Here is a 24,098-nt window from a genome sequence, read left to right as displayed (position 1 = left end):
ACTCATTTATGAAATATTGCTCAGAGATGATTAATTCAAAATTATACGTGTTACAGACATCAATCTTGACACGACTGATATTGTGATTTAAAAAGAGGGGCCTCATTTATTAAGTTTGAGGAACACCGCAGTAAACTGTGTTTCTTTGATTTGTGGACAAAGTACACCATTTGATTATCATTCAATTGATATTTTCCATCATTTTTGTGAGCGGTCACCTGAGAAAATTACTCTTTTCTGGAAATAACTGATGTCAGCAATTAATGTGAAGTGATGCAGACAAACAGTTTATGAAAACTTTATTAGGCTTGGATTATCACATGCAAACACCACTCTATCCACAGGCAGAGAGGGTGAGAAAGCCTCAGCACATTTCAGTAGAAAGTTAAACTATGACTTATTTTTTTCATCATCATGGTCATTATTATTATTAAAACATTAACAGCTCCGCAAAGAGTCTACAGTCTACATTAATAATATATGGTAATGCAATTAAAATATTGCATTTTAATCATCAGAACTGTACAGCTACTGTATACAATGTTTAATAGATCTCACCGCTTTGCAAACATGTTATGATTATCTGCTCCAAAAAGAGATAAATCTTTCCACAATATTCATACAAACATTTTACATCACACATTTAAATCATATAGCAGGAAGAAAACATGGCAGCATTCATGACGACTACTTCATTAATTAAGCTGTGGGATGGAGAATCTCCAGAACAGGATGTTAAATTACCGTCGATTTTTGGTCCAGGACTACACATGATAATGCTCCGAATATGAGAATGTATGAAATCATAATGCCACCTATGATTGTACCCATGATGTTGAGGCACTTTTTTTTTATTTGGAGACAATAATGTGGAGGCTCAGATGTTTAGATCACACTAATGATGTAAAGCAACCACACACATACACACACACACACAGACTGCTGTTGGACAGTTGATGACAAAAAAAATCAACACAATCAACCTCGTTTGAACCATAAACAACGTTCTGCGGGTCACTCTAAACCAGGGGTCTCAAACTCACATGGCCAAGTGAAAGAAAAGTCCCAAGTTTTTGCAACCTCTGCTCCAAACACAAAACCCCTCTGAAACATCCCGTAGTGCCTTCTTTACAAGTAAAAGCAATAAATATTAATTTAATCCTTATTTAATCCTGATATTTAATCCTTAATATCAAAATCTCAAATATTGATATCATTACATTCAATCCTGGCTTCTAAACTACAGTTATTATTATAGCAGCATTAACTGGGCGACTAATGAAAAGTGAACTGTTAATAAAATTTATAATCACATCAAGCTTTTACAACAACAAAGCGTCGGGCTTCTCGTTTTGCAACAAAGCCTTCACGACGAGAGCAACCGACAGACTACTGTAGTTGGTCTTTCAACGCGCTCCGCTCAAACCACGTCATGGAGAGAAAACGGTCCCAGTACAGTGGCATCAACTTAGAGAAAAAAAGTGTGTTAAATCGCAGGTTCACTCTTCATTTTATCCCGCGGTTACGACTTGTGTCCTGAGACTTTCTTCCTCTTGCTCTTCAAATTCAGGTTTAGGTGCTTTCTTCATAGTGCAAAAGCAAAATTACAGGACTGTGGGTCCAAGCAGGGAGGGGACAGTGACGATGGAAGTGGGTTCAGTTGATTCGTCTGTTACAAACAAAACAGAGAGGAACAACAAGGAGGTTGAGTTTATTTGTAAAGCACATTTTTAAAAAACTGTACATATTATTTAGTGGCAAATCCTTTGCTGTGTGATTTAAAATCAAAATATCACGCTCATGTTAATGTTCGTCTGTGTAAACAAATACCTCCTTCTCTTCTGCAGAATGAGACGAATCAGCCACTGCACCACAAACGGCCACATCACAGCGAAGGCCAGACTGGTTGGAGAAATGTCAAAAGGCCACCAGGATGGCTTCTGGGTAAGGAAAAAATTTAATACATTTGTGATAACATTATTTAAAAAAACTAGCGTGAACTGATGTTTAGTTATGGTTCCTGTTGATAATCAGCTGAGGCATGTTTAGGATAAAACCCAGACTTCCTTACAAACTACAGATGCATTGATTTTTTTGGCTATAAAATGACATTTGCTGTTGTAAACACTGGGGTTTCCCTGAACTATGAATGGAACAAAGTTTGCAGTTCAAACCAAATCAATATTTGTGTTTCCGAGTCTTTTAATAAGTAGGATAACACGCAGTGAAGAGGTCATTGCGATTAAAAAGGCTCTAAATGTATTTATTTTGATCAATTTCTTTTTTGTTTTAATAATTCAAAGACAGTGAGATAGTATGAAGGATTTAAAAATTCGTCATTTTACATTAAACATCTAAAGTATGTCTCGTCGGCCTAGAAATGTATAATTACTTTAAAAAAAACTGTATACCTGACTCCTCTTATTCAGTGGGGGTGACGTATAAGTGGGAGACAGAGCCAGTGATCTTGCCTGTAGAGAAAAAAAGAAACAAAAACATATAGAAAAATGAGTAAAGGTAAACATTCATGTGTCAATAACTAAACACTTATTTTGGTCCCTAAACACCCCTAAAATTAATTTACAAAACATCGCTTTGAAATCATTAATTTACCAGTTTTAAAATGATTTATGGACATTAGTCACTAACATTATGCATAAATTTGCCTTTGCCACTGTTGTAACAGAGTGGGTTCCAGTGTAGAAAGTTGAACTGAACCAAAGTTCAATCCCTTTATCTTCTTAATCCACACACTGAAATCATAACAGAGCAGGGTCTATGTTAATTATTAAACTGTTACTAGTTGCTGTGGAAAACACTCAAGTCAATCTGTTCCTAACAACGGCCTTCACCTGATTCAAACTGTTACTTTCATGCTGTATTATAAAGTCATGATATAAATGGGCCTCAACAGCTTTATACGGTGTTAATATCTACACTGAAATCCTCCGTGTTGCCTAAATATTTAAGTGTTTGACTCTTTGTTTTGCCAGAGCGGCGAGAGACTCTGACCTGACTGGCAGACAGAACCTCCAGGGTGTGAAGCCTCTCCAGGACGCTCTGCATGTCCTCCTGCAGTCTCGCCAGTGCCACTACTATCTGCTCGTCCAGGCTTCCTCCTGGAGTTCCTGCTCCTCCCCGGCGGCCCCCATCTCCGCCACCGTGCATGGGCATCATGGTTCCAGAGCCACGGTCTTGAGACCTGGAGCCTGACAGAAAAAAAAGCCTTTTCACCTCTGCTTCACCCAGGTAAGAAAAGTTTTGCTTAAAAATGAATGGCAAATGTTAAAGCTAAAGGCCAGAACATTAATATATGGTGCAATGTTGCGCCGGTAATGATGCGCTGCTGTGACAAACAAAGCAGACGGGGAAGAAATAATCTGGTTCTTGCATTCCTTCTTTTGCTAATCAGAAACCAAGGCTGAGAAATACCCGCGTGAATTGTGGAGGCATTTTACCTGGAAATAACTGCCAATAAAACACATTCCCACAGGTTTAAATCCAGTTTAACCTATCAATCAAAAGTGGTAATAATGTATAAATCTTCCAATAAAACTGCATTTTTATGCCTCATTGTGGTTATGTAGTATTACATTTCCTTGGAAAAAGCAAAATAGAAGTCCAGTTGGATAAAACGTATGTTTTGAAGCCAAAAGACACCCCTGCTGAAAGAAAAGAACGCTGAGAAAGTATAAAGATAATGAGAAAATTCCTCTGCCTACACTGTCTACCTTTAATTTGATTTACAAATCGTTGAAATCATCTTTGAAATGTAGGAGGGGATTACATTTATGTTAAACATGAAACAAAATCCCCCACAATAAATTTTAAATACAATTTAAGTGCAGATCTGGGTTTTTGGAAGTCTTAGCGTTCGATGAGAGCAACCTTACCTCGTCCTCCTCTTCTGACGGCGCTGTCTGGCACATCTCCCTCCAGTCCCTGTCTCTGTGTCATTGTCCCACCACTATCGCCATCTTCTCCGCCACACCTGACGACCTCTGCTGGAGCATAAAATTCATCCTGGATTCCCTGCGTCGCCTCCAGGGGCTGCAGCACGTGGCTCTCCTCTTCATCCAGGTCATCCAGAGAGCGGTTACGATCTGCACTCTGGAGAAGAGGCACATTTAAACAACCTCCATGATGATTTAGTCACTAAATATAATTCATCCATAGGCATGGGTGTGATTTCTTTTTCTTTAACCGTTACTTGCCTCGTCTTGGCCAAACTGGTCCACAGAGTCGCAGTAAACTTCACTGTCCGAGTCGCTGGCCACTTGGTTTGGAGCCGAAACATCATCACTGAGATCTGAGATCAGCACAAAAAAGACAGGAAACAAAACGATCAGACTCTTCCTCCTCTTTTCTATCTGGACTAAACCCATTTGTGATTTGAAAGTAGGGCTGCAAATAATGATTACTTTCATGAATAATTAATGTCAATTAACTTCTCGATCAATTAAGTAGTTGTTTTGTTCAAAATTACTCTGTTTTAATGTTTACCAGAAAATACCAGAAACTTGTTTTTAATTGGCTGGAAAAAAAAGCTAAAAAACCTATTAGTAGTTTCGATTCATTTGGAAATCCAGTAACAGTTGGAGCCCTATTTGAATTTGCTTTTGACTAAGTTTAAATCTTTTATTTATTTATTTACTTCATTCTTTTAATTTCCTTTTACCCCTTTTAACTCTTTTACCCCTTTAAACGTTTCGGTACAGCAGCTTGAATCAGCCTCTGTAAACGAAAAGTGCCCTTGTCTTGCATTGTTCCTGTGAAATAAACTGCACCGTAGTTAACAATGTGGCATGAGAGAGAACGCGGCCTTCACTTAATTTGTTGCCTGCTGCTTAATTTTCGCTGAAGCATGATTTCCCTCCGTTAAAACTGTCCCATGGGTGGGTGATGTGTGTGGAGTTGCCAGCTCTGCCTGCCGATGAAGCTTAGCAGATGATCTCATCACATGGTGAGCCGATACAAAGGCAAAGAGCTCTCGGAAACAATTCTGAAACATTTCAAGGACACGCAGTGAGGCCAAAACGTCCATGAACGACGTTTTCCTCACCTTCTCGGTGACCGTTGAGCAGAGGCTCGCTGACTGGACCGTCCAGGGAGTGGTCACTGTTCAGTGCAACTCTGGAATGACTCCCGTTGGTCAGATGGGCGACTCCGTTCGCCAGTTTGCCGTTTGACAGGGGCTCTTTGTGTCTCCTGGTTGAACTCTTCTTCTTTGGCTGTGAAGCTGCTGATTTTGTGTCTGAAGTCAAATCTGCCAAACCCCAAAAACAAATATACCTGACATTAAAAATCCACTCCTGATTCTCTGCCACGCTTCAAAATTGTGGTCGGTTTTTTGTTACCTTTTCCATTCTCCTTTACTCCCTCTTCCTCCTCATCTTCTTCTTCATCATCATCATCATCATCATCATCCTCTTCATCCTCCTCTTCTGCGTCTTCCTCCGACGTCTCCTTCACTTCATTTGCTTTGAGTCTGGCAGGCCGAGTCTCCAGAGTGCCATTCATTTCCATGGTTCTGACGATGCTCTTTGTGACACTCTTTGAGTGCACCGAATTCAACATTGTACCAAAGCCTACGAGGAAAAAAAAGGAAAAAGGAAGTTAGTATGTGGTTGTAAAACTAAAAGACAAGTCTTACCTTCAGGATTATAAAACACTTGGTCACTCTCATTAAGATTTAACTTTAGGGTCTGCCTAAAGGTCTACTTTTAAGGTCCAGTGTGAAACATTTAGGGGGGATTATCAGCAGAAATTGATTATAATTCACACAATTGTAAATGTACAATCGCTTTTAAGTATATACATTTTGTTCTTATTGCCTTAGTTTAATGTACTTTAGACAAAAACACAGCCCCATCCACATTAAAACCCATAGACAATACACTTGATGACAACAACATCTTTTCTGATATGTGAAGGTCACCGTAGTTACCCAAAACAAACTCTCACACTGGACCTTTAAAGCAAAAACATTGAACAGTCAGGGTCTCTCACCTTAAGATGATTAGAAACTGTAATTGTTCAGAACTAATCAATAAGTATGGGAAACTGCTAACACTAGAAGCACTAAAGCCATGGTTCTCAAACTGTGGTACGTGAGACTCCTCTTGTGGTACTTGGAGGAAAATCAGAAATACTGTTGTGTGTATACTGTATATACCAGGGTATGTGATCAGAGTGGATCCGAGGAATTTTGTGAGTGTGTAGACAATTAGAAATAATCAGAGTCCACTCTTGCTACATCTTAATCTAATGTGAGGAAGAGGAGAAGATATTATCTTATTGGGAATAAATCTGCCTCCTGTGAAAAGTAGCTGAATTTGCTTGGCCTATTTTAACATTAGCTCAGTATTTTCTCAGGTGGTACTTGGTATAAAAAGTTTGAGAACCACTGCACTAAAGCATTGGAGCTACAACACCACACGTGTGCTAAAAACTAGACCACCAAGGGGTTTTCACCGTCATGTACTTGCCTTCCAGCTGCCTAGCAAACTGTGTCAAACGGGCTGAGCGCAAGACGAGAGGCATATTATTAAAAATAGATATATATTTTAAGTGCCACATGCTGTTTCTGACACAAGCAATAGAATTTGCGCCACCTGTGTGAACACTACCTGCACTCAGGTCTGATATCTGTGAGATCTTCTTCTTCTCCTCCACCAGCTCATAAAACGGGCCGAGGACGCGCAGGAGTTCCTCCACCTCGTCGGTCATGGGCATGCCCTCCAGGATCTACATGTCCAACAAAGGAGCGAAGTCCAATTGTAAGTCTAATGCAATATAAATATTAATTTTACAAAATTTAACTTGATCATATTAAGGGTGAAACATACCAGTTTCATTTCATCAACATAGGCAGCCATTGCTTCTTCTTTTGACATATCTCCAAGAGAATGCCAGGCATCCCTGTAAAACAAACATTATTATTATTATTATTACAGCTGCAATTAATACTCAATTAATCATTTTTGAATCAATTATTAAATTATTTATCAACTATTTTGAAAGTTTTTAGATTTTTCAGCATCTTAAATGTGAACATTTTCTGGTTTCTTTGCTCCATACGACAAATAAATAATTAAAACCTTTTGGTTTGTGGACTAAACAGGATGTTTGAGAACATCATCATATCGAGGTTTGGGAAACACCAATCAACATTTTCTGGATCTAATGATTGACAAAATAATTGGCAAAGTAAATGAATTATGAAAATAATTGTTGTTGCAGCCCTGCCATAATTAAAGATTTTTTCACTGGGAAATTAGTAACTGCTTGGTTTAAAGTCACTGTCACATTGTGTTTGTTTTGCTCCAGTTTTCCCAATAAGCTCAGTTTATTTAAAGGCACCATGACATGTGCTATCTGTGGGTCAAAGGGTTCACAGACATACAACAAGTTAATCTCAAACTAAGTCTTTACACTTTCCTGATAAAAAAAATACACACACAGTGGTGGCATGAGATAAACTAAAAGGTCACATTCCAAGTCGCATTTCAGTGAAGGCCAAGTCCAAAGATCGAAGAACAACAACTCAGCCTACAATTCAGACAGGGTCTGAAAGAAAACCCAGAAAACCCAGCTGAAAGAAAACCCAGCTGAGACAAGTTTGCTTTGTCTTGTTTTGCACAGTGAAGTCAAAGTGGGTAAAAAGTGAAATGTTATGCAACGTGTGCAAGTGTGAGAGCTGTTTCAATTTCCACAATCCTGTATGTACAACTTCAGCTTGTCATCTTGTCCTTGAAAGAAAACGTTCTCTCAAAAAGAGACAAATAACAAAACCACACATAACATAAATAGTATTCCACCACCCCCACCCTTGTTTTTATACCATTTTGCTTTGCCAACTGCGTCCCAGAAGCCAGGTCGGGGTATATTGCACAGTCCCACTGTTGCTTGTTTGTAATAACTGTAGAACTTGAGCATCATGTCATTAGATGGCTGAAAGGGACCTGAAAAGGACAGCAATTTGAAGACAAATATGAATTAGTGCCTTTCATATTACCATTCATATCAGTGAAGCTTTCAAGTGAAACTACTTTATTGATAATGCACTGACTTGTGCACTGACTGCTGCAAAGAAAGTGTCCACTCTGTATGCTTCCAGTAAAGTGGATTAAGCCTTTTAAATCTCACAGGATCCCAGCAAGCAGACCGAGCTGCTGCCCTGAATCTGACTCCATTAGTTCTGACACCATTGTGATTCTACCCCCCATTCCTGGAGTGAGCCTGTCAAACTGGCCTTAAGAAGGTATAACCTGTCTTTACACACATGCTTACTGAAAAGATCCAACCTCTGCTTATTATGACGTTATGCAGAATAAATATTACCTCACCAAACTGGTATGAAAACACGGTATGAAAAATAGCATTATAATGTTATAATAACAGAGTCGCTGTTTCTTTGGAAATTAGTAAGCTTTTATTTTGGTGGTTAAGACCTTCTGTTGCTGTGCCATCAGCCTGTTTAGATGCAAATTAATTAGATAAATGTCAACATTACAAAATCACGAGACCGAAACCTTACACTCGCTTCCGCTTCTTCACTGCAGTTTAAAAATGTTGGAAACTGAGAGGGGGGAATGCGGGGAAACCACAACATTCTCGGACTAAGTGCACAAACCAAATATTAGAAAACAGTATCTATTTTACAGTTTATAGTTATTTACATGTGCATACATTTTAAGATACTGTATAGCATGGATATTTCAACGTATTGTTTTAATTTTTCTATCGTGGAAAGTCTGAGTTTAACGGCATTGATAAATACATTTAGATGTGTGTAGGAGTTATTGATTTACTCATTTATGGTGTATAGTTGCTTTTTTGCCATGTATTAATCTGATATATGAAGCGAATTGATCATCTTACAGTGTAATCAAATGGTGCACCCGTTTATGTCATATAGTATTGTAATTACTGGTTATTCAGGAGACCTACTTACCATCCGGGGGTAAACTCTTGATAACTTTGACAGCTGCGTCAAATCTGCGCTGGGCCAAACGTTTTTCACCGTCCACCTCCATCCTGACACTGTCCACTTCCATCATGCAACACACGACCAAAACAACAACAACAACCTACAGACAGGCAACAAGTAAACACAACACTGCAAGTATGTCAAACAAAAATGACAACAATTCAATATAAAGTGAGAGCTGACGTTGGCCTCGTGGATTCACACTTTCCCAACAATAAGAGGATTAGCTTAAGTTGTAAATGTAACCTACAGTGTGTTTTGACAGCCAGTAGGAGGACGTTGCACGGTTATGAATCTAGGACACAACAACTAATGTGCGACACAGCGTCAACTAAAACCATATTTACACCACAAAACACGCTGCATTTTAAAACTCGGCGGAAAACGACTGGAAATCATCGACACTCACCGTTAAAGTTTACCGGCCTATCTGTTTGTCAGACGGCGACTTGTCTTGAGCCCTTCATCAGACGCCATGAACAACATAAAAGCCAATAAGTGTGTGTGGTCTGGGAGGTGTAGTTTTCTGCGCGATTGTACGATTTCCTACAACGTCCACAATCCCCCACTTCGACCAATGTTTTACTTCTAGCTGACATTTTTTATCGATGAAAAAATAAATATATTAGAGCAAAAAAGCAAAAAAAATATGTGAAACGTATCAAATGTTATTTAAAACATTTACCAGCTTTACCATTTGCGAATAGTACCATCTATTTAAACTACATATCCCAGCATGCTCTTCTTGGAATCCAAGTTGGAAGCGTGATAGGCAGACTCGATACAAGAGCAAGAGTTCTCACTCTGATTTGATTTCGAATGAATAGATAGATAGATAGATAGATAATCGAATGTTTGGTGGAAGTTATAACGCACAGCACCGTAATTATGTGCATTCATGCATTGTGATGGTGGTACAGTTTTCAATAATCATACATTTAAGTATATGTAATATAAAATTATAGAGATATAATACAAAAGTGCACCATTCATAATAAATGATGCAGGATAATATAATATTGATTAACACAATTAAACAACGATAACTAATAAAAAATGGAAATTAAAAACAACAACAACAATGCAAAAAATAGTAATAATATAAAATAAGTTTATTGATAAATATATTAAAAATGTGGTTGAAACGCGGCTCCGTTTCTTAAATGTTGAGTGACTACTCCTTGCAGCCACATACGATCGCTGATGTGTGGTGACGTCAAAGTGAAGGCAGGAATCCCACAATAGGAAGCGAAGGAGTTTTTCTTTTTTTTTTTTTTTTTTTTTTTTCCCTTCTTCAGAGGCAGCTCTGGATCTGCTGGCTGTTTCAGTGTGAGGGCAGGCAGAGGGAGAGGCAGCCTCTGCGGAGGGATGTAAGATGGCAGAGCTACAAATGTTGTTAGAGGAAGAGATTCCGGCCGGTAAACGGGCGCTCGTGGAGAGTTACCAAAACCTGACCAGAGTAGCAGACTACTGCGAGAACAATTATGTCCAGGTAAGTAAGTAGACGAGCCACCGCCTCGTTTCTTATCTTTCAAGTCCCTTTGTATCGCCCTAAAACAGTTCGGGATTAAATGGTTTGTTGGGACAGGAAATGTGGATAAAGACCCAGGACTCGCCCGGAGCTTCGGAGCTGGAATAACAGTTTCGGTGACTGGGTTTATTTAAGCCACCGTGGTGCGTTTGGGGACATTTTCAACGCCGATTTGAACACATTTATTCCACTAACACAGAGGGTGTGTCTACTTTGTTTGCTTTATTATTTTAGTAAACGAGTGTGTAGGTTCGAAAGTGCTTGCACACATAGCGAAGTAGGCCAGCGTGTGTGTTTGTTTTAGCAGCAGGTCATTGAACTACACACGTTTAAAAGTGATTAAATAAGAAATAATAAGTCGAAAGTTGCAGCTTTTATTGAGCCCGTCACTGCTTCACATAAACTGTCACGTCACTGTGCAACTGCCTTTAAAGAAACGGGTCAATGTTAGCGATATTATCGCGTTCTATCGCGATAATATCAATTACAAGTGAATTATTAAAACTGGACCCTGTCTCCTCTCAGTCATTCAGCGACCTCATGATTTGTGAGTCTTATTTAATATTCTTGTTTATCACTTTGTGATTTTGCAAAACGTATTTGTAGCAACATGATGTTTATCTGACTTTACAACGTTTTGTAATGCTTTTTAGTAATACCAATTTAGATTTATTTTACATTAGTAATAGTTGTTCTTAAATTTGAACAAATGCTTTGAACATATTCCCTCATGATAGACTGATTAGTGCTACATCGGAAGTCGGAACTGGGTGTGGCTTACCGTGTTCTGTTAAGTCGGAAACACAAACATATTTCAGGCTCGCTATTGTTCGCAATACCAGTTGATAACAACGATTGATGTAATATTTTGCGGACACAAACATTGTAACAACATGTCTGCGGTTAAAAAACATGTAAAAGTACTATGTGTACGATTGATTCACTGCAAAACAAATGCGACTGAAATGCTATTAACGGTAAAAGAAGCAAAAGAAGCAAAAGTTTTTCTCTAGTGGCAGCCTTTTGGAATCCCACGTTGGGGTTGGTGAGGTTGCTTCGAGTTTTCGATTTGGAAATGTGAGACGCAGGAATGCCCAATGACCTCGGAAATTCTGAGCTCTGACTACAAATGGAACACACCATCAGGGTTGGGGCTCAGCCCTTTTATGTTCAAGAATATTAAACCATATATATATATGTAGTTAGTAACACAATATTATAGTAAGAGTATTGCAATATTTTGGTCATGATAATTGTGACAGGAACTTTCCATATCGTCTTATGCCTAAGTCTTTATGAATGTTAGAGTAAGGTTGCAGTCCATTACATTCAGTCATTAAACTCACCATTTAATACCACAGAACAGCTTAAATTCCCCACTGGGCCTGTGCAGGAATATGACAGTGAAGGTCTTATGGACTTGCTCTGCAAATAAAATGTCAGTGCATGACTTTTATTGTTGCTACACACTTTTGTAGAACCATTAAACACTTTATAATGCCACATACATGTAGACATTCACTGCTGCTGATGGATTATTCACGTTGCATTTTAATATTTTATTATCTCGTCCCTGTATAGCTGTGGTGTATGTCGTTTTTATCTTTATCTTAATATTTTAGTGCTGTTCTTTTGGATTATGGAGTATATTCTTATTATATATACTCATTCTATATACTCATATATAGAGAATAGTCTTTTATTTATGTCTTCTTTGAAGTGTTATTTATATTGTATTCAGATATATTACATAAGGGATCAACAACTATTTTGATAGTCAATCACTTTAAGTGTGTTCTTTCTAATTAAATTGAATAAAGCAACGTCTGATTGCAGCTTACTTAATGTGAATATGCATGGTTTCTTTCCTCCTTTGTGACAGTAAACAGAATATTTTTGATTTTCTGAACAAAACAAAACATTTGACGTTGTTGTCATTTCAAATTTTACACTGTTTTCTGACATTTTCAGCAAGAAACAACTAATTGAGCAATCATGAAAATAAGCAACAGATTTATAGACATTTATTATAAATGTTAGTTGCAGAAAAAAGAGATTAAAAAGGGCGACACAAGCTCATGAAGATGTTTCTGTGGGTTTTTCTGACTTGTAACCAGGCTGTGAGACAGAGAGGAATGTAAAGCCATTGTTAGATGGTCAATAAAGGCTGGAGGTATTGATTTTTCTCCCTCAACTTGTTCATGGGAACAAAGCTTGCCTTTAATCTCTGCTGGCCTGTATGAAGCTGCACATACAGGCCGCTTCATACAGCTTTGTCTTTTGTTTTAATTGTTGTACAGTAACTTCAACCCAAAACCTTCTGAGAACAAATTGAGTGACAGAGCAACAGTGGGTTGTGCCAGAGAGTTTTTTTTTTTTCGGCAGGAAGTCAACCCACCATATCAGCTACAGAGGGTGTGTCCATTCCAGCTGTACTCCCACAAGGACTCCCTGTAATTTTGTTTTCTTCCTTGTCCTTGGATGATTTGGCATTGTGAGGCACGGCTCTGCAGCTTTGTGCTTGTTAGTTACAGCCCACGTTTCACAAACACTGCAGGACCAAACTTTAACCATCTTTGCCCTATTTTAAGACCACAATCAAGAGGATGAAGCTTTTTTTCTCCCCCTTCCATAAATCTAATGTAAGATAGAAACAAATGAACCATGGCTTTGGTGACGGCAGAATTTGTGGCAAGATTTTAATGTTGATAATAGTTTTGTCAGTTAGCCCCTAAGTCATGGACTTTTAAATTTTTTGAAACACCGTTGGTCTTTGTGTTTTTTTTGGGGGGATAATAGAAGTTTGGGAAATGTTTACCATCCATGTTTTCTAAAATATGGTACCACAAAAAACTAATAAGTTCTCAAACCTGCTTTTCCTTTTTGCTGACACTTTCTCTTTTAAGTGGAAAAAATTTTGCTAAACTGACTTCATTTTGTAATTTCTTCTAATTTTCTTTCTCTTGAATTTTGCTATTTTTACACTTTTTCTTGCACAATTCTTGCACATGGCTTGTTAACAGTCATCGTATAACATTGGAGAACTTTTTTCCTCAAAGTTTTGCAAAAGGCTTTAGTGTGAGCATCTGTTAATATGTTGAAATTATATGTAGACTTAAATGTATAGGTTAGACTTAAGCTAATTACTAATATTGTCTAATATTTTGGCCACATTTTGTCATCAGCTACCTAATTTAATTTGCTGTCCTATCTTTTTTTAATTACTCCTGAGTAGGATAAGCATTTTTTTTTTGCTTCAGTTTCCATGACTTTGGCTTATTTTGTTGAATATGGTATCGCAAAATATATTGTAATGGCACTAGTGTTCTATTTTTTTCAAACAAAACAGCCCTATAGTTTTGAAGACATATGTGTCATCAAAAACAAGATGATTGTTTAAAAAAAAAAAATGAGGTGCAGTAAGTTCGTCAAAGCCCTGGACTTCAGGCTGTTGTCTGAAATCTGATCACTGTGGGAACAAAATGCCAAGAAAGAATTGGAAGGGAACAGTTGTTTTCATTAAGTGAAGTTGACAAGCTGATGTACATAACTTGATTTTCAATTTTGTTCAAACTTAAACTAACCCTGTGGTGAGTTTTTATAAGTGAATCTGTTTTATTGCAACACCTTGTTTGAAGAAAAAAAAAGGAGCAGGATTTGAGGCTCATATTTGGAGCTTTGTGTGAAGCGGTTGTCAGACCAACAGTGCACTTTTCAGAAGCCTTCCCTCTCTCTCATTTCTTCTCTCTCTCTCTCTCTCACACTAACTCTCTGTCTGCTGTAGATACTCACGTCTCTTTGCCTCAGAAACACACACTAACATAAAACTGCTCTCCTGACTGAAGTGCGCACATATCAACATGTCTCAGCTCGAAGTGGCCCGTCCTTTCAGCACTCCTCTGTCACATTTGTGTGTATGTGTGTGTGTGTGTTCCTGTCATAGGCTCTGGTGTTCTCAGGACTGTGTGTATGTGTGCAGCTCAGCAGCCTGAGCAGATGGTGAATGCTCTGTTCAACCAAGGACACATCACTTTCTCAACCCAATTGTGACTTTGGTTGGTCCAACTGCACTGTGTGGGTGCTTGTGTGTGTGTTTGTGTGATGTGTGACACACTGACAGGTCCGAGTTATGTTTCCTGTTTGCCCTGCTGACTCTGAAGATCGGCTCCCTGGAAATGCCTTTTCTCCATGTGGCAGGAAGTAGCTTAATAATAGAAAAAAACAAAAACCTTTCACATTAAGACCCTCACACTGAGATTAATCTGCATTGTTGTATTTATCACATTCTCCTATTTACTGTAGCAACTTAAGTGTAAATTTGGCTCTGATTCATTTAATTTTTCATTGAATTAGCACGGCAGCCTGTTTGCTGTAACCTATGTGACAAGGACACATATCCTGTATGTAAAGTGGGCCATCTGGCCATGTTAGCAGGACACACTGAAGCATGCTCTAGAAAGGTCTGTGTTGACTTAATAGTCCGTGCATACAGATTGATTTAGTTGTTTTCGGGCTGGGATTGATATTTGTTGATCTTAATCCACTTTAATTGACTCAGTAATTGGAGAAACCTTGAGAACATGTCGGGGGGTTTGCCGTATTTCTTTTAATTAAAAGTTTATTCAGAGGTAATATAATAGGAGTGTATGTGCGATCAATGATTTTATGACTGTTTTTATGTTGTATTAAAGCAGGCTTTTTTAATATTTCACAGTATAGCTAGGGTTGGTAATTGAGAGTTGGAACCAAAGTGTTATCAAATACCATAAGCCAAGAATTGGGTGGAACAAAGACATTTCTGTTCCACCTATTGGTTCACAAAATATATACAAATTGTTATTCATGTTATTATTAATGGATTTATTTTTTTTATTTAGCAAAGAAATACTTCAGATGTCTGCAAGGACAGGACATGGGTGGGAATCGCCAGAGATGGATATCCAATAATACATTATAAAGCCAATATCGGTGATACTGATATCGTGCCAATAACATCGTGCAACCGTACTGGAGTCTAAACTCTTATTATGTGTGTAAATGTAGACAATATACATTAACTCGAAAAAAGGGAACTAGAATTAAGATGTGGCAACTGGCAAGACACAAAGTCAAAGAGCTGGTGTTGCAAGCTTGGGCCATGTGACTTTTGTTTGCTGACCCAGCATGATACTTTGTCTAATAAAAACGGAAAGTCCAGCCAGAATTAGCACTTTCGACATGAGTGGTGTGGTAATCCATGCTGGTAGTGTCTGAATCTGACGAGACAGGAAGTCTCTTCCCTGTCCAGGTCTTTTTAACCTTGTTGTCGCTGTACTGTTCTGTTTTTCCCAGAAGAATCCATGTGAACTCTTCGCTCAGTTTCCTGTCCTCCTTTCTCCAACTCTTTCTCCGAGTGGCCTGGTTTTTTCTTGTTGCATTCCGAGGCCTAGTCACTCTCTTGGCCCACCAGCCAGGCCCATTCATCCTTTTGACCACCTGTCACTCCCGAGTTGACTGGAGTTGGTTTGGTCCAGACTGTTGGAATGATCTGCTACAAGCTGGTTGGAACATGGGAGTTTGGGCTCGTTCAGTCTGTTCCTTTTTTACAGACAAAATGTGAATAATAGGTCCAAACACTTTTATGTGTTGTAGTGAGTCAGCAAGTGGGGGAAAGAAAATTCTCCAACGCTTCAGTCCTCTCAGGAATAGATTTGTTCATAAGAGACATATGTAGCATTAGCCACATAACAGTGACTTTCTACCTGGATGAAGAAATTAATAAGTCAGTGATGGAAGGTTAATCACTTTCCTCCATATGCAAACTTCCCTGTTGTGTCTTTGTGCCACACTGCAGGTTTTTTCTGTTGCATGCTGGCAGTTCTTCAAGGTCAGGTAGACCTTATGGCCTTTCAGTCAGTCTCCATGTGTTGCACTGGAGGAAGAGTGATTATGAATTAACATTTCATGCAGATGAGTTTTATCTTAAGCTGAAGGAAAGTTCTTTTTATTCCTAGCACACTGGTGTCACTTTCACTACTTTGTTGCTCCTCAGATGGCTCCTGTGGCTGTTTAGTTTCTCCTATTTCAACCTGAGGACAAAGTCACATCTCACATTAACATCTCTGTGAGGATGAGGTTTGTCTCATTGTTTTAATTTCACCATGATTAACAGACAAGCCTCTTTTTGGCCTAATCCTATGTCCTATTAACTACATTTGACTGAGTCATCGTGGACGAGTCTTTGTCCAGATTGTTAAATTAGTGTCAAGGATAAGAGCCAATAAGTAAATTATAAATTTGTTGGCACATTGACCTATTTGAACCTAAAAAGCGTGTCACACAGAATTAATTCTTAGTTCCTTGCTGTTATGTGTTGCACACACATGCAGTGGACTCTCATGTGAAATAAAGCCAGAGTGACTGGCACACTGACAAGAGTGTGAAAATTATCCTCCATCAAACTTAATTTACACACAGCTTAAAAGTTCTAGCTGTCTGCATGGATGGTAACTTAATTAATGATAGTGTGAGCATACAATAGCATGATAGTTCTATAGTATGCACAAGGACTCTACCACTGCACCTGGATCTATTATGCTTCAATGGAGCACAAACTAAATGTTATCATGGTGTGAGAAGTATAAAACATTGCCTCATTATGACCTCATTGTAGCAGAACAAATAAGATAATTGTCTGGTATGATTTTCTCTACACACAGTCAAGGTAGTTGAAATGTAGTTGATCCAGGGGCAACCTTTCAAATGATGCTGTCATTTGCTGTTTCCATCTTCATTTTCATCGTCTTCTTCTTTAGTTTGCCCTCTCCTCTGTTTTAGTGTATTTCCGTGGTAGCGTTACAGTGCCACATACAGATCTGGCATATATACCACAGTATTTAGAGTAGTTTTTGGCAGATTCATTCCTTTCTTTCAATCAGTCCCATCAGTGGATGTCAGACAGCCACATAAATACAATCATTCACTGAGCTCTACCTCTCAGCTGCCTCTTGTCTCGCATATCTCACCCGTCTCCAAGCGGTCGATACATCCAACAGAGCAAAGTGGCATCTCGTGAGCCTTACGACCTCCTTGTTGGATTTACAGAGTGTTCATTCTGCTCCCGTTTGGTGCTGCTTTGGCCACAGGTTTCACTCCTGCTGAGGTGTTTTGAACTTTTCCTTCCCAAACCTCTCCAGTTTACAGAAGAGAAAAATAAACCCCTGGCAATTCCATTTCAGTGTTTATTTTCTTTTGTTTCCCTGAGCTCATCCCTGACATTTGCGGTCTGGAAAGGAGTTCTTCAATAACACTTGAAAGTTTGGAGACGTATGACATGCTGTACAATTCCAAACATTCCTGAAAGTTTTTTTTTTTCCCAGCACACTCCCCCCTTTGAACAAGTGAGAGCACATAAAAGCAAATGTGCTTGTCAGCTGTACTAAAGCATGGGCAGTTCTTAGTACCACAAAAAAGTCCAACTCTATATTTCACACCTTGTGAGGAATGTTTCCTCCAAACTTAGATGTTGCAGTGATGGGTTTTTAGATATTTCACATCCTCTTTTAATTAGGAGGCAAACTAAATGTTGCTCATTTCCTAATCTTGCTCAGGCTTCTGGGCTGCCCCTCTACACCTCCTCCTACCTCTGAACAGTTTCTGTCCTCAGGGAGGAAGTCTGAACTTTTCCTTCCTACTGTCTCAAAGAAGCCTGCAGTGCCTGACTGTAAAGAAGGGAACACCTTGTTTTGTTTTGTTTTTTTAAAAAGCTGTTGCAATTCACTGTTGGCCGTTATCTTGCCAGACTGGATGGGTGATAGTTGAGGTGGTTGCATTTACCCAGTTCAGTGCCTCAGAGCTTGAAAAACTTCCCACAGAAAGCCACTCCCGAAGTCATTATCCCTATGCTATTGAGGTCCGTCACAATTTTTCCTCATAAACACTGATAAACCGGTCACTACAGGTTTATTATGACCTTGCATTCCTCTGTACTCCATTTCTAAAACCCGAAGAGGTGCTGACGGCCTGTCTGCCTCCACCTAGATACTCTGATACCTCCTTCTTTCTGTCATTACTCAGCCCAGAAATATGAGATTAAGTGCCCCAGGAACGCTGAAGGGAGCTCACCTCATCTCTGCATCCCCCACGGCTGCACAGTACTGTCAGCCTGTGTTTTGTTTTGAGCAATCCCATTCTTTGTCCCTTTCCTGGCAAATGTCTCAAGCAAATATAGCCCAACATGTTCTCACTGGGAATGGATATCATGACAAGTTCAGATTCTTGAGTAACCAAACAACAAATCTGGTTAATCTGAGGATTTGTGTGTGTGTGAACAACACCATGCAGGGGATGAAATGAATCAAGTGTCACATCTGTCCTTCCGAGCGTACATCACTGACTTAGCATCACAGCTCTGTGAGCTAATACAGAATCAGAATCAGAATCAGAAGAGCTTTATTGCCAAGTACGATTTGCACATACAAGGAATTTGTTCTGGTGTCATTGGCGCATAACAAGCATACAAAATTTGGACACAGTTTGGACCACTAAACCCAGAAATACAAAAAAAGAGAGATGAGTCAGAATCTGCTGTTGGACTATTGCTTAATCAGTTTTACTTTCTCCCCTCTTCAAGAAATGTGTCATGAGGGATAATGGGGGATGCTTAAGATCAGACGTCATGTAAACCAGGGAAAAAAAGGAATATCCTAGATCAGCCTTAACACTTTCCATTCCTCGTATCAGATTAATCTGACCTCATTTCAGCTCAAGTCACTGTTTCACTGGGAAAACAACAACTGGCGGTGAAGCAAAGACTCTTGATAGTCTGATTAATGTGTTTTAAAGCATGATTTTTCACCTTTATGTTCATAAATTATACTCTTTAATCATCTTGTGTGGCTGCATCTTGTACTTGGTGCAAGATAAATGTTTGTTTGTCGTACCCTTGTCTCTAGCTGTCAGAGCTGCCCCCCTTTTCTTAATTTTATCCTGCATAAAACCGTGTTTTGTGTGCTTTGAATCACAATTTGAAAGAGTGTTTTTCCCTTACACCGAGGGAATAAAGAGAGCCTTCAGACAGAGAGTCCGATAAAGTCCAAGATAATGAAAACAACTTTATCAATAGCAACCATTGAAGAACATGGACTAAACAATATCACATGTTGTGCTCTGGTTGAAAGCACGGTCTACCATGAATAAATATGTTTGTAAGAAATGCAGAGTATAAACACTACTGCGTTTGAGCTGTGGAGCATCTGTGATGCTCTTTGTCTCTTTACTTCACATCTGCAAGATGCTGAGCAAATCACAGCGTGTACAAATATATGTTATGTTGTAGATTTACACAAACACAATGCAGGCTTATAAATCCACTGTGCTTCTTTCTATACCGTATAGATGATTTAGGCTATGTTGCTTCAGAATTGTATTGAGAAAACAAACAATATAGTGACCCTCACAATAAAACAAATTGAATCAGTACAGGCTGAGGAGATACTGTATGTACTCTAGTTTGGAATCTTCCATTTTTCCAGTGCATGTAGATGATTTATTGTAGTGAGTCCTCACTGCTCAATAATTAACACCATCACCATTAAACTGCACACTTTCAACTTGACATATTTTTCTTATGCGTTCCAAGTTCCAAGTCTAATCCTGGGATATCCCTGATGAGTAAATCCAACCGATTCCACAGGCTCATAATATGTATATGGACTTCATGCGTAAAATCACTTCAATGGTAATCTTATGAATGCAGTTTGAATTGCAAATCACACTGAGTCTCTATATTTATGTGAAAAGAGTTTCTACAAAATCTGTTCTCTATGGTTGCACATGGATTTAGCCATAGAAATAAAACCCTTCATATTTTTTGTATCAATGAAAACAATGTTTCTGACTCGCAGCTTGTCGGCATATGTCAGCCAGCAGTTCTGCACTGTGAAGCGTATGTTGTTCAGTCATCTGTTTGAAGTCTTGTGTCCCAGCGAAAACTGCATTCTCTTGCAGCTGAAAAAAATGTGCTGTTGTGGCTTGTTTTGTTTGTGTTATTTTGCTGTTTCGTGTAGTTTCGTGAAGCTGCTATTCCACCGCCCACTTTGCATATTGCCATGTCATTATCATGATAAATGTCAGGTTATTTTGCTCTTGAGTGAAAGTTGAAGAAACCAGTTATATTTGAAAAACTGGAAACACTTAAAACAGAAATATTTTACATTTGTCTGAGGTAAAACCTTCAGAGTGTTTACATGTACTTCAAAGATTGTTTGTGCAGGGCATAAACATTGTATTGATAATATTGAATTTTTGTTATATTGCGACCGAAGATATCACTCTATATGCTGTTATTGATTTATTGCACACTCCTAATTGCTAGTTGTCATTACATCGCTCCACATCAACAAATGTGACTCATTCAAATAATCATTTCCATGGGACTGTAATTATAGTAAGTCCCAACAAAATTAAACAAAGATTATCTCAACTGATAACTTCAAAGTATTATTTACAGTTGTATCTTCCTGTTTGTTTTTGGTAGTTGAGAACTAAGATAAAGAAATTCAGCTTTCTAGTAAATGTAACATTTTTAATCAAGCCTCTCCAGAATCATGTGTTATTATGTAAATAGGTGCATTTCAACCCGGGCTGCAGTGAGCAATTGATTGATTGATTGATTGATTGATTGATTGATTATCAACTACTTTGAAAATCGGTTACAAGGTTTTTTTCATTATTAAAACATTTTGTTTTGATTATTCAGCTTCTTAAATGTGAATATTTTCTGGTTTCGACAGATTAATTAATTGTGAAAATATTTGTCAGTTGCAGCCCTAATTTAACCATCATATTGGGTGTATATTTAAGTATGAAGAATATTTGAATTGTCGTGTCGTTAGTAAGTGTCTGCATGTGCACACAAAAGATTGCACTTTCATCAGATGGACCTTTTGGATATAAGCTTTGTGGAGAAATCCCTCCTTCTTGAAGGTGTAACTGCACAGCACATATGCTCATATGCCGCAGCCAGGCTAACCAGCAGAGCTTTGAGCTCCATTGATTGCTACTGGATTAGTTTTGTGCTGCCACGGTGAATCATGGCTCTTCTCATGTTGTATGTCCATCCATTTATCCCATCTTGGGCTGATCAAATGATCCTTTTCTCTGTTTTTCCACCCCCCCTCTATAACCTCTGTGACCAGTAATCACCTCCTCCTCCACCAACACCACTACCTCCTGCCAGGGCAGCCTGTTATCACAGCCCCTCCAGGCACTGCTCTTTGGACTCAAGCTTTATGAGTGAGCAGTGATGGGATGAGCCCACAGACATCAAACGTGATGGCTCATTTTGGAGCTCAGCTCATGGCCTCAGCCTGTTTGATGTCATGTGAAGTGGCTTTTAGTTTGTCATTACCACAGTTGGTGTGGTTTTGCCTTTTTTGTGAAGTTTTATCTTTTGAGTACAGTGGAACAGTGTTTGACTGTAGCTTTTTCCGTGCTGTCCAGTTACTTCCCAGCAGGCACAAGAGGTTTATTCAGAACAATGTCTGAATGTGACAAGCAGAAAAGAAAAAAATAAACAGTAGATAGTTTTGTTGTCTAGCTCAGTTTCAGTTTTCAGTGTGATATTTATAGTCATTAGATTCCGCTAAAGATTGACTTTTGCTCTTCAGTGAAAGTTAATGAAACCATTAACTTGTGGTTTTGAACTTCTTCATGTTGCTCGTAAATGATATATAAGAAAACAAGTTTAGACCTGACAAATTATTTTAAACATTTAGCCTTGTGTTAGCATATTTTCTGGTTGTTTTGGTCACAACCACGAGTATTAAATATTAATATATTAGAGCTGCAACTAACGATTATTTTCATAATTGATTAATCTGTTAATTATTTTCTCGATTAATCGTTTGGTCCATAAAATGTCAGACCTTAAAAAATGTTGATCTGTGTTTGTCAAACCTGGAAATGATGATGTTCTCGAATGTCTTGTTTTGTGCACAAACCATAATGATTCACTTTTAATTACTTCTTTGTTACCAGAGCAAAGAAATGAAGAAAATATTCACAATTAAGAAGCTTAAACAATCGGAAATCTTGTTTTAATCATGAAAAAAGCTTCAAACCGGTTAATCGATTATCAAAATAGTTGTCGATTAATAGTTTCAGCTCTAATATATTTACGTTTGTGCAATTTTGTATCCTTAGAACCTCAATTATTGTAGTCACAGGAGAATGTGCATGGTATCAGAGGAAAGATGTCGTGGCTGCTCTATTGACCCAATTTCACCACAAGCCTGACCTGGATACACAGCTCAACTGTGTTACAAGATATTAAAAGCACTTGGATTCCTCCTACATCATTTTATTCATCTGTATCTTTTTCTTCTCTTCTCTAATCCCTCTTTTTTTTGTACAGGCCCAGGACAAGAGGAAAGCTCTGGAGGAGACCAAAGCCTACACCACCCAATCCCTGGCCAGCGTAGCCTACCAGATCAATGCCTTAGCCAACAATGTACTGCAGCTGCTGGACATCCAGGCTTCGCAGCTGCGGCGCATGGAGTCCTCCATCAACCACATTTCTCAGGTCAGAAACACACACACACACACACACAGATATTCACACACCACAGACCATACAGCTGTGAAGAATGGTGCCCCACATTTCTCACTTCTCACACTGACTCAGTTATTTGCCAACACAGTATGAGTCCTTCTGTAGTAACCATGGTTCCTTCTTTATTGCCTTATCAGTCTAGTCCAAATGTCTGACTGGCTGTGTGTTTGGCAGAATGACCCATGTTCTGTATTTGTCCTACTATTGTGCTTCTGTCTTCTTGCAAGGCACCAACTCATTGTGTTATGTCTGTATTTGCCACAGTGAGCCAGCATGCAATTACAGGTCTGGAAAAGTGATTGCCTATGCTGTTATTGTTAACTGTGTCCACCGCCTTCCTCTTTTTCTTCCTCATGAGTTTGATGGCAAACATAAACGCTTGTAGGGTTTTCATGCGGCTCTCATCAATCCTGAAAGAATCCCTGTTCAAATACGATTGAACAATTTATCAATTTAAAATCAAATCATTTTGAAAAAAAAACACAATTTGAAGGCTGTTCTTGAGGATATGCTTTGGCTTTTAGGGTTTGTACTTAACAGTCAATGAAAGATCATACATTTTTTAAAAGTAATATACATGACTGCATTGGGAGAAATCCATATCTTTTTTTTAATGCTTTTCGCAAAAGTGTGGTATATTTTTGATGGTACCTCATGTTGGAGCTGATTAATTAATCAAAATGTTATCAATATCGCAATATAGCTCACTGCAATTTTCAAATCGCAGGAGGTGCATATTTGTTACAGCCAAAGTGTGTGTAAAAATATTATTTTAGGTTAATTATTGTCTAATTGCATTCTACAGACTGAAGAAAACATGTTTGTTTCTCACAGATCAGCTCAAATATCACAAAGTAATCATTTTAAATATGTGTTTCAAATGAAAATGAGAATAATAATGTAAAAATATCCCTCTGATATTGCAAATAGATATTAATTTATTCCCTATCTCGTGGTAATGCTCCATCACATTTAAAACCTAT

The 24,098-nt window shown here is 38.5% G+C and overlaps 2 protein-coding genes across 3 annotated transcripts in view; one reads left to right on the top strand and one right to left on the bottom strand.

The window, feature by feature from the left end:
- Nucleotides 1-282: 282 nt before the first annotated feature.
- Nucleotides 283-9,488, bottom strand: acbd5a (acyl-CoA binding domain containing 5a). 2 transcript variants are annotated; one of them, XM_044035029.1, is made up of 14 exons: nucleotides 9,402-9,488; nucleotides 8,957-9,092; nucleotides 7,844-7,964; nucleotides 6,849-6,921; nucleotides 6,630-6,747; nucleotides 6,489-6,521; nucleotides 5,358-5,588; nucleotides 5,063-5,266; nucleotides 4,215-4,309; nucleotides 3,894-4,110; nucleotides 3,013-3,209; nucleotides 2,412-2,471; nucleotides 1,831-1,940; nucleotides 283-1,669 (listed from the first exon to the last, which is right to left on the bottom strand). In XM_044035029.1, the coding sequence occupies exons 2-14, from the start codon at nucleotides 9,060-9,062 to the stop codon at nucleotides 1,657-1,659; spliced, it is 1,578 nt and encodes a 525-aa protein (XP_043890964.1). In that variant the 5' UTR covers nucleotides 9,063-9,092; nucleotides 9,402-9,488; the 3' UTR covers nucleotides 283-1,656. The 2 variants fall into 2 exon arrangements, with proteins under 2 accessions (XP_043890964.1, XP_043890972.1); XM_044035037.1 differs by lacking the exon at nucleotides 6,489-6,521.
- An 835-nt stretch (nucleotides 9,489-10,323) lies between these two features.
- abi1a (abl-interactor 1a) overlaps nucleotides 10,324-24,098 on the top strand; it is a 46,616-nt gene continuing 32,841 nt past the window's right edge. The window contains 2 exon segments of the mRNA XM_044035058.1: nucleotides 10,324-10,484; nucleotides 22,918-23,085. Of these exon segments, the coding sequence (XP_043890993.1) occupies nucleotides 10,368-10,484; nucleotides 22,918-23,085 (285 nt within the window). The 5' untranslated portion in view covers nucleotides 10,324-10,367.

The sequence above is a fragment of the Solea senegalensis genome, linkage group LG1, assembly GCF_019176455.1.
Source record: "Solea senegalensis isolate Sse05_10M linkage group LG1, IFAPA_SoseM_1, whole genome shotgun sequence".
Classification (NCBI taxonomy): Eukaryota; Metazoa; Chordata; class Actinopteri; order Pleuronectiformes; family Soleidae; genus Solea; species Solea senegalensis.
The sequence above is the reverse complement of the archived record's forward strand: the minus strand, read 5'-3'. Positions and strand labels throughout refer to the sequence as shown.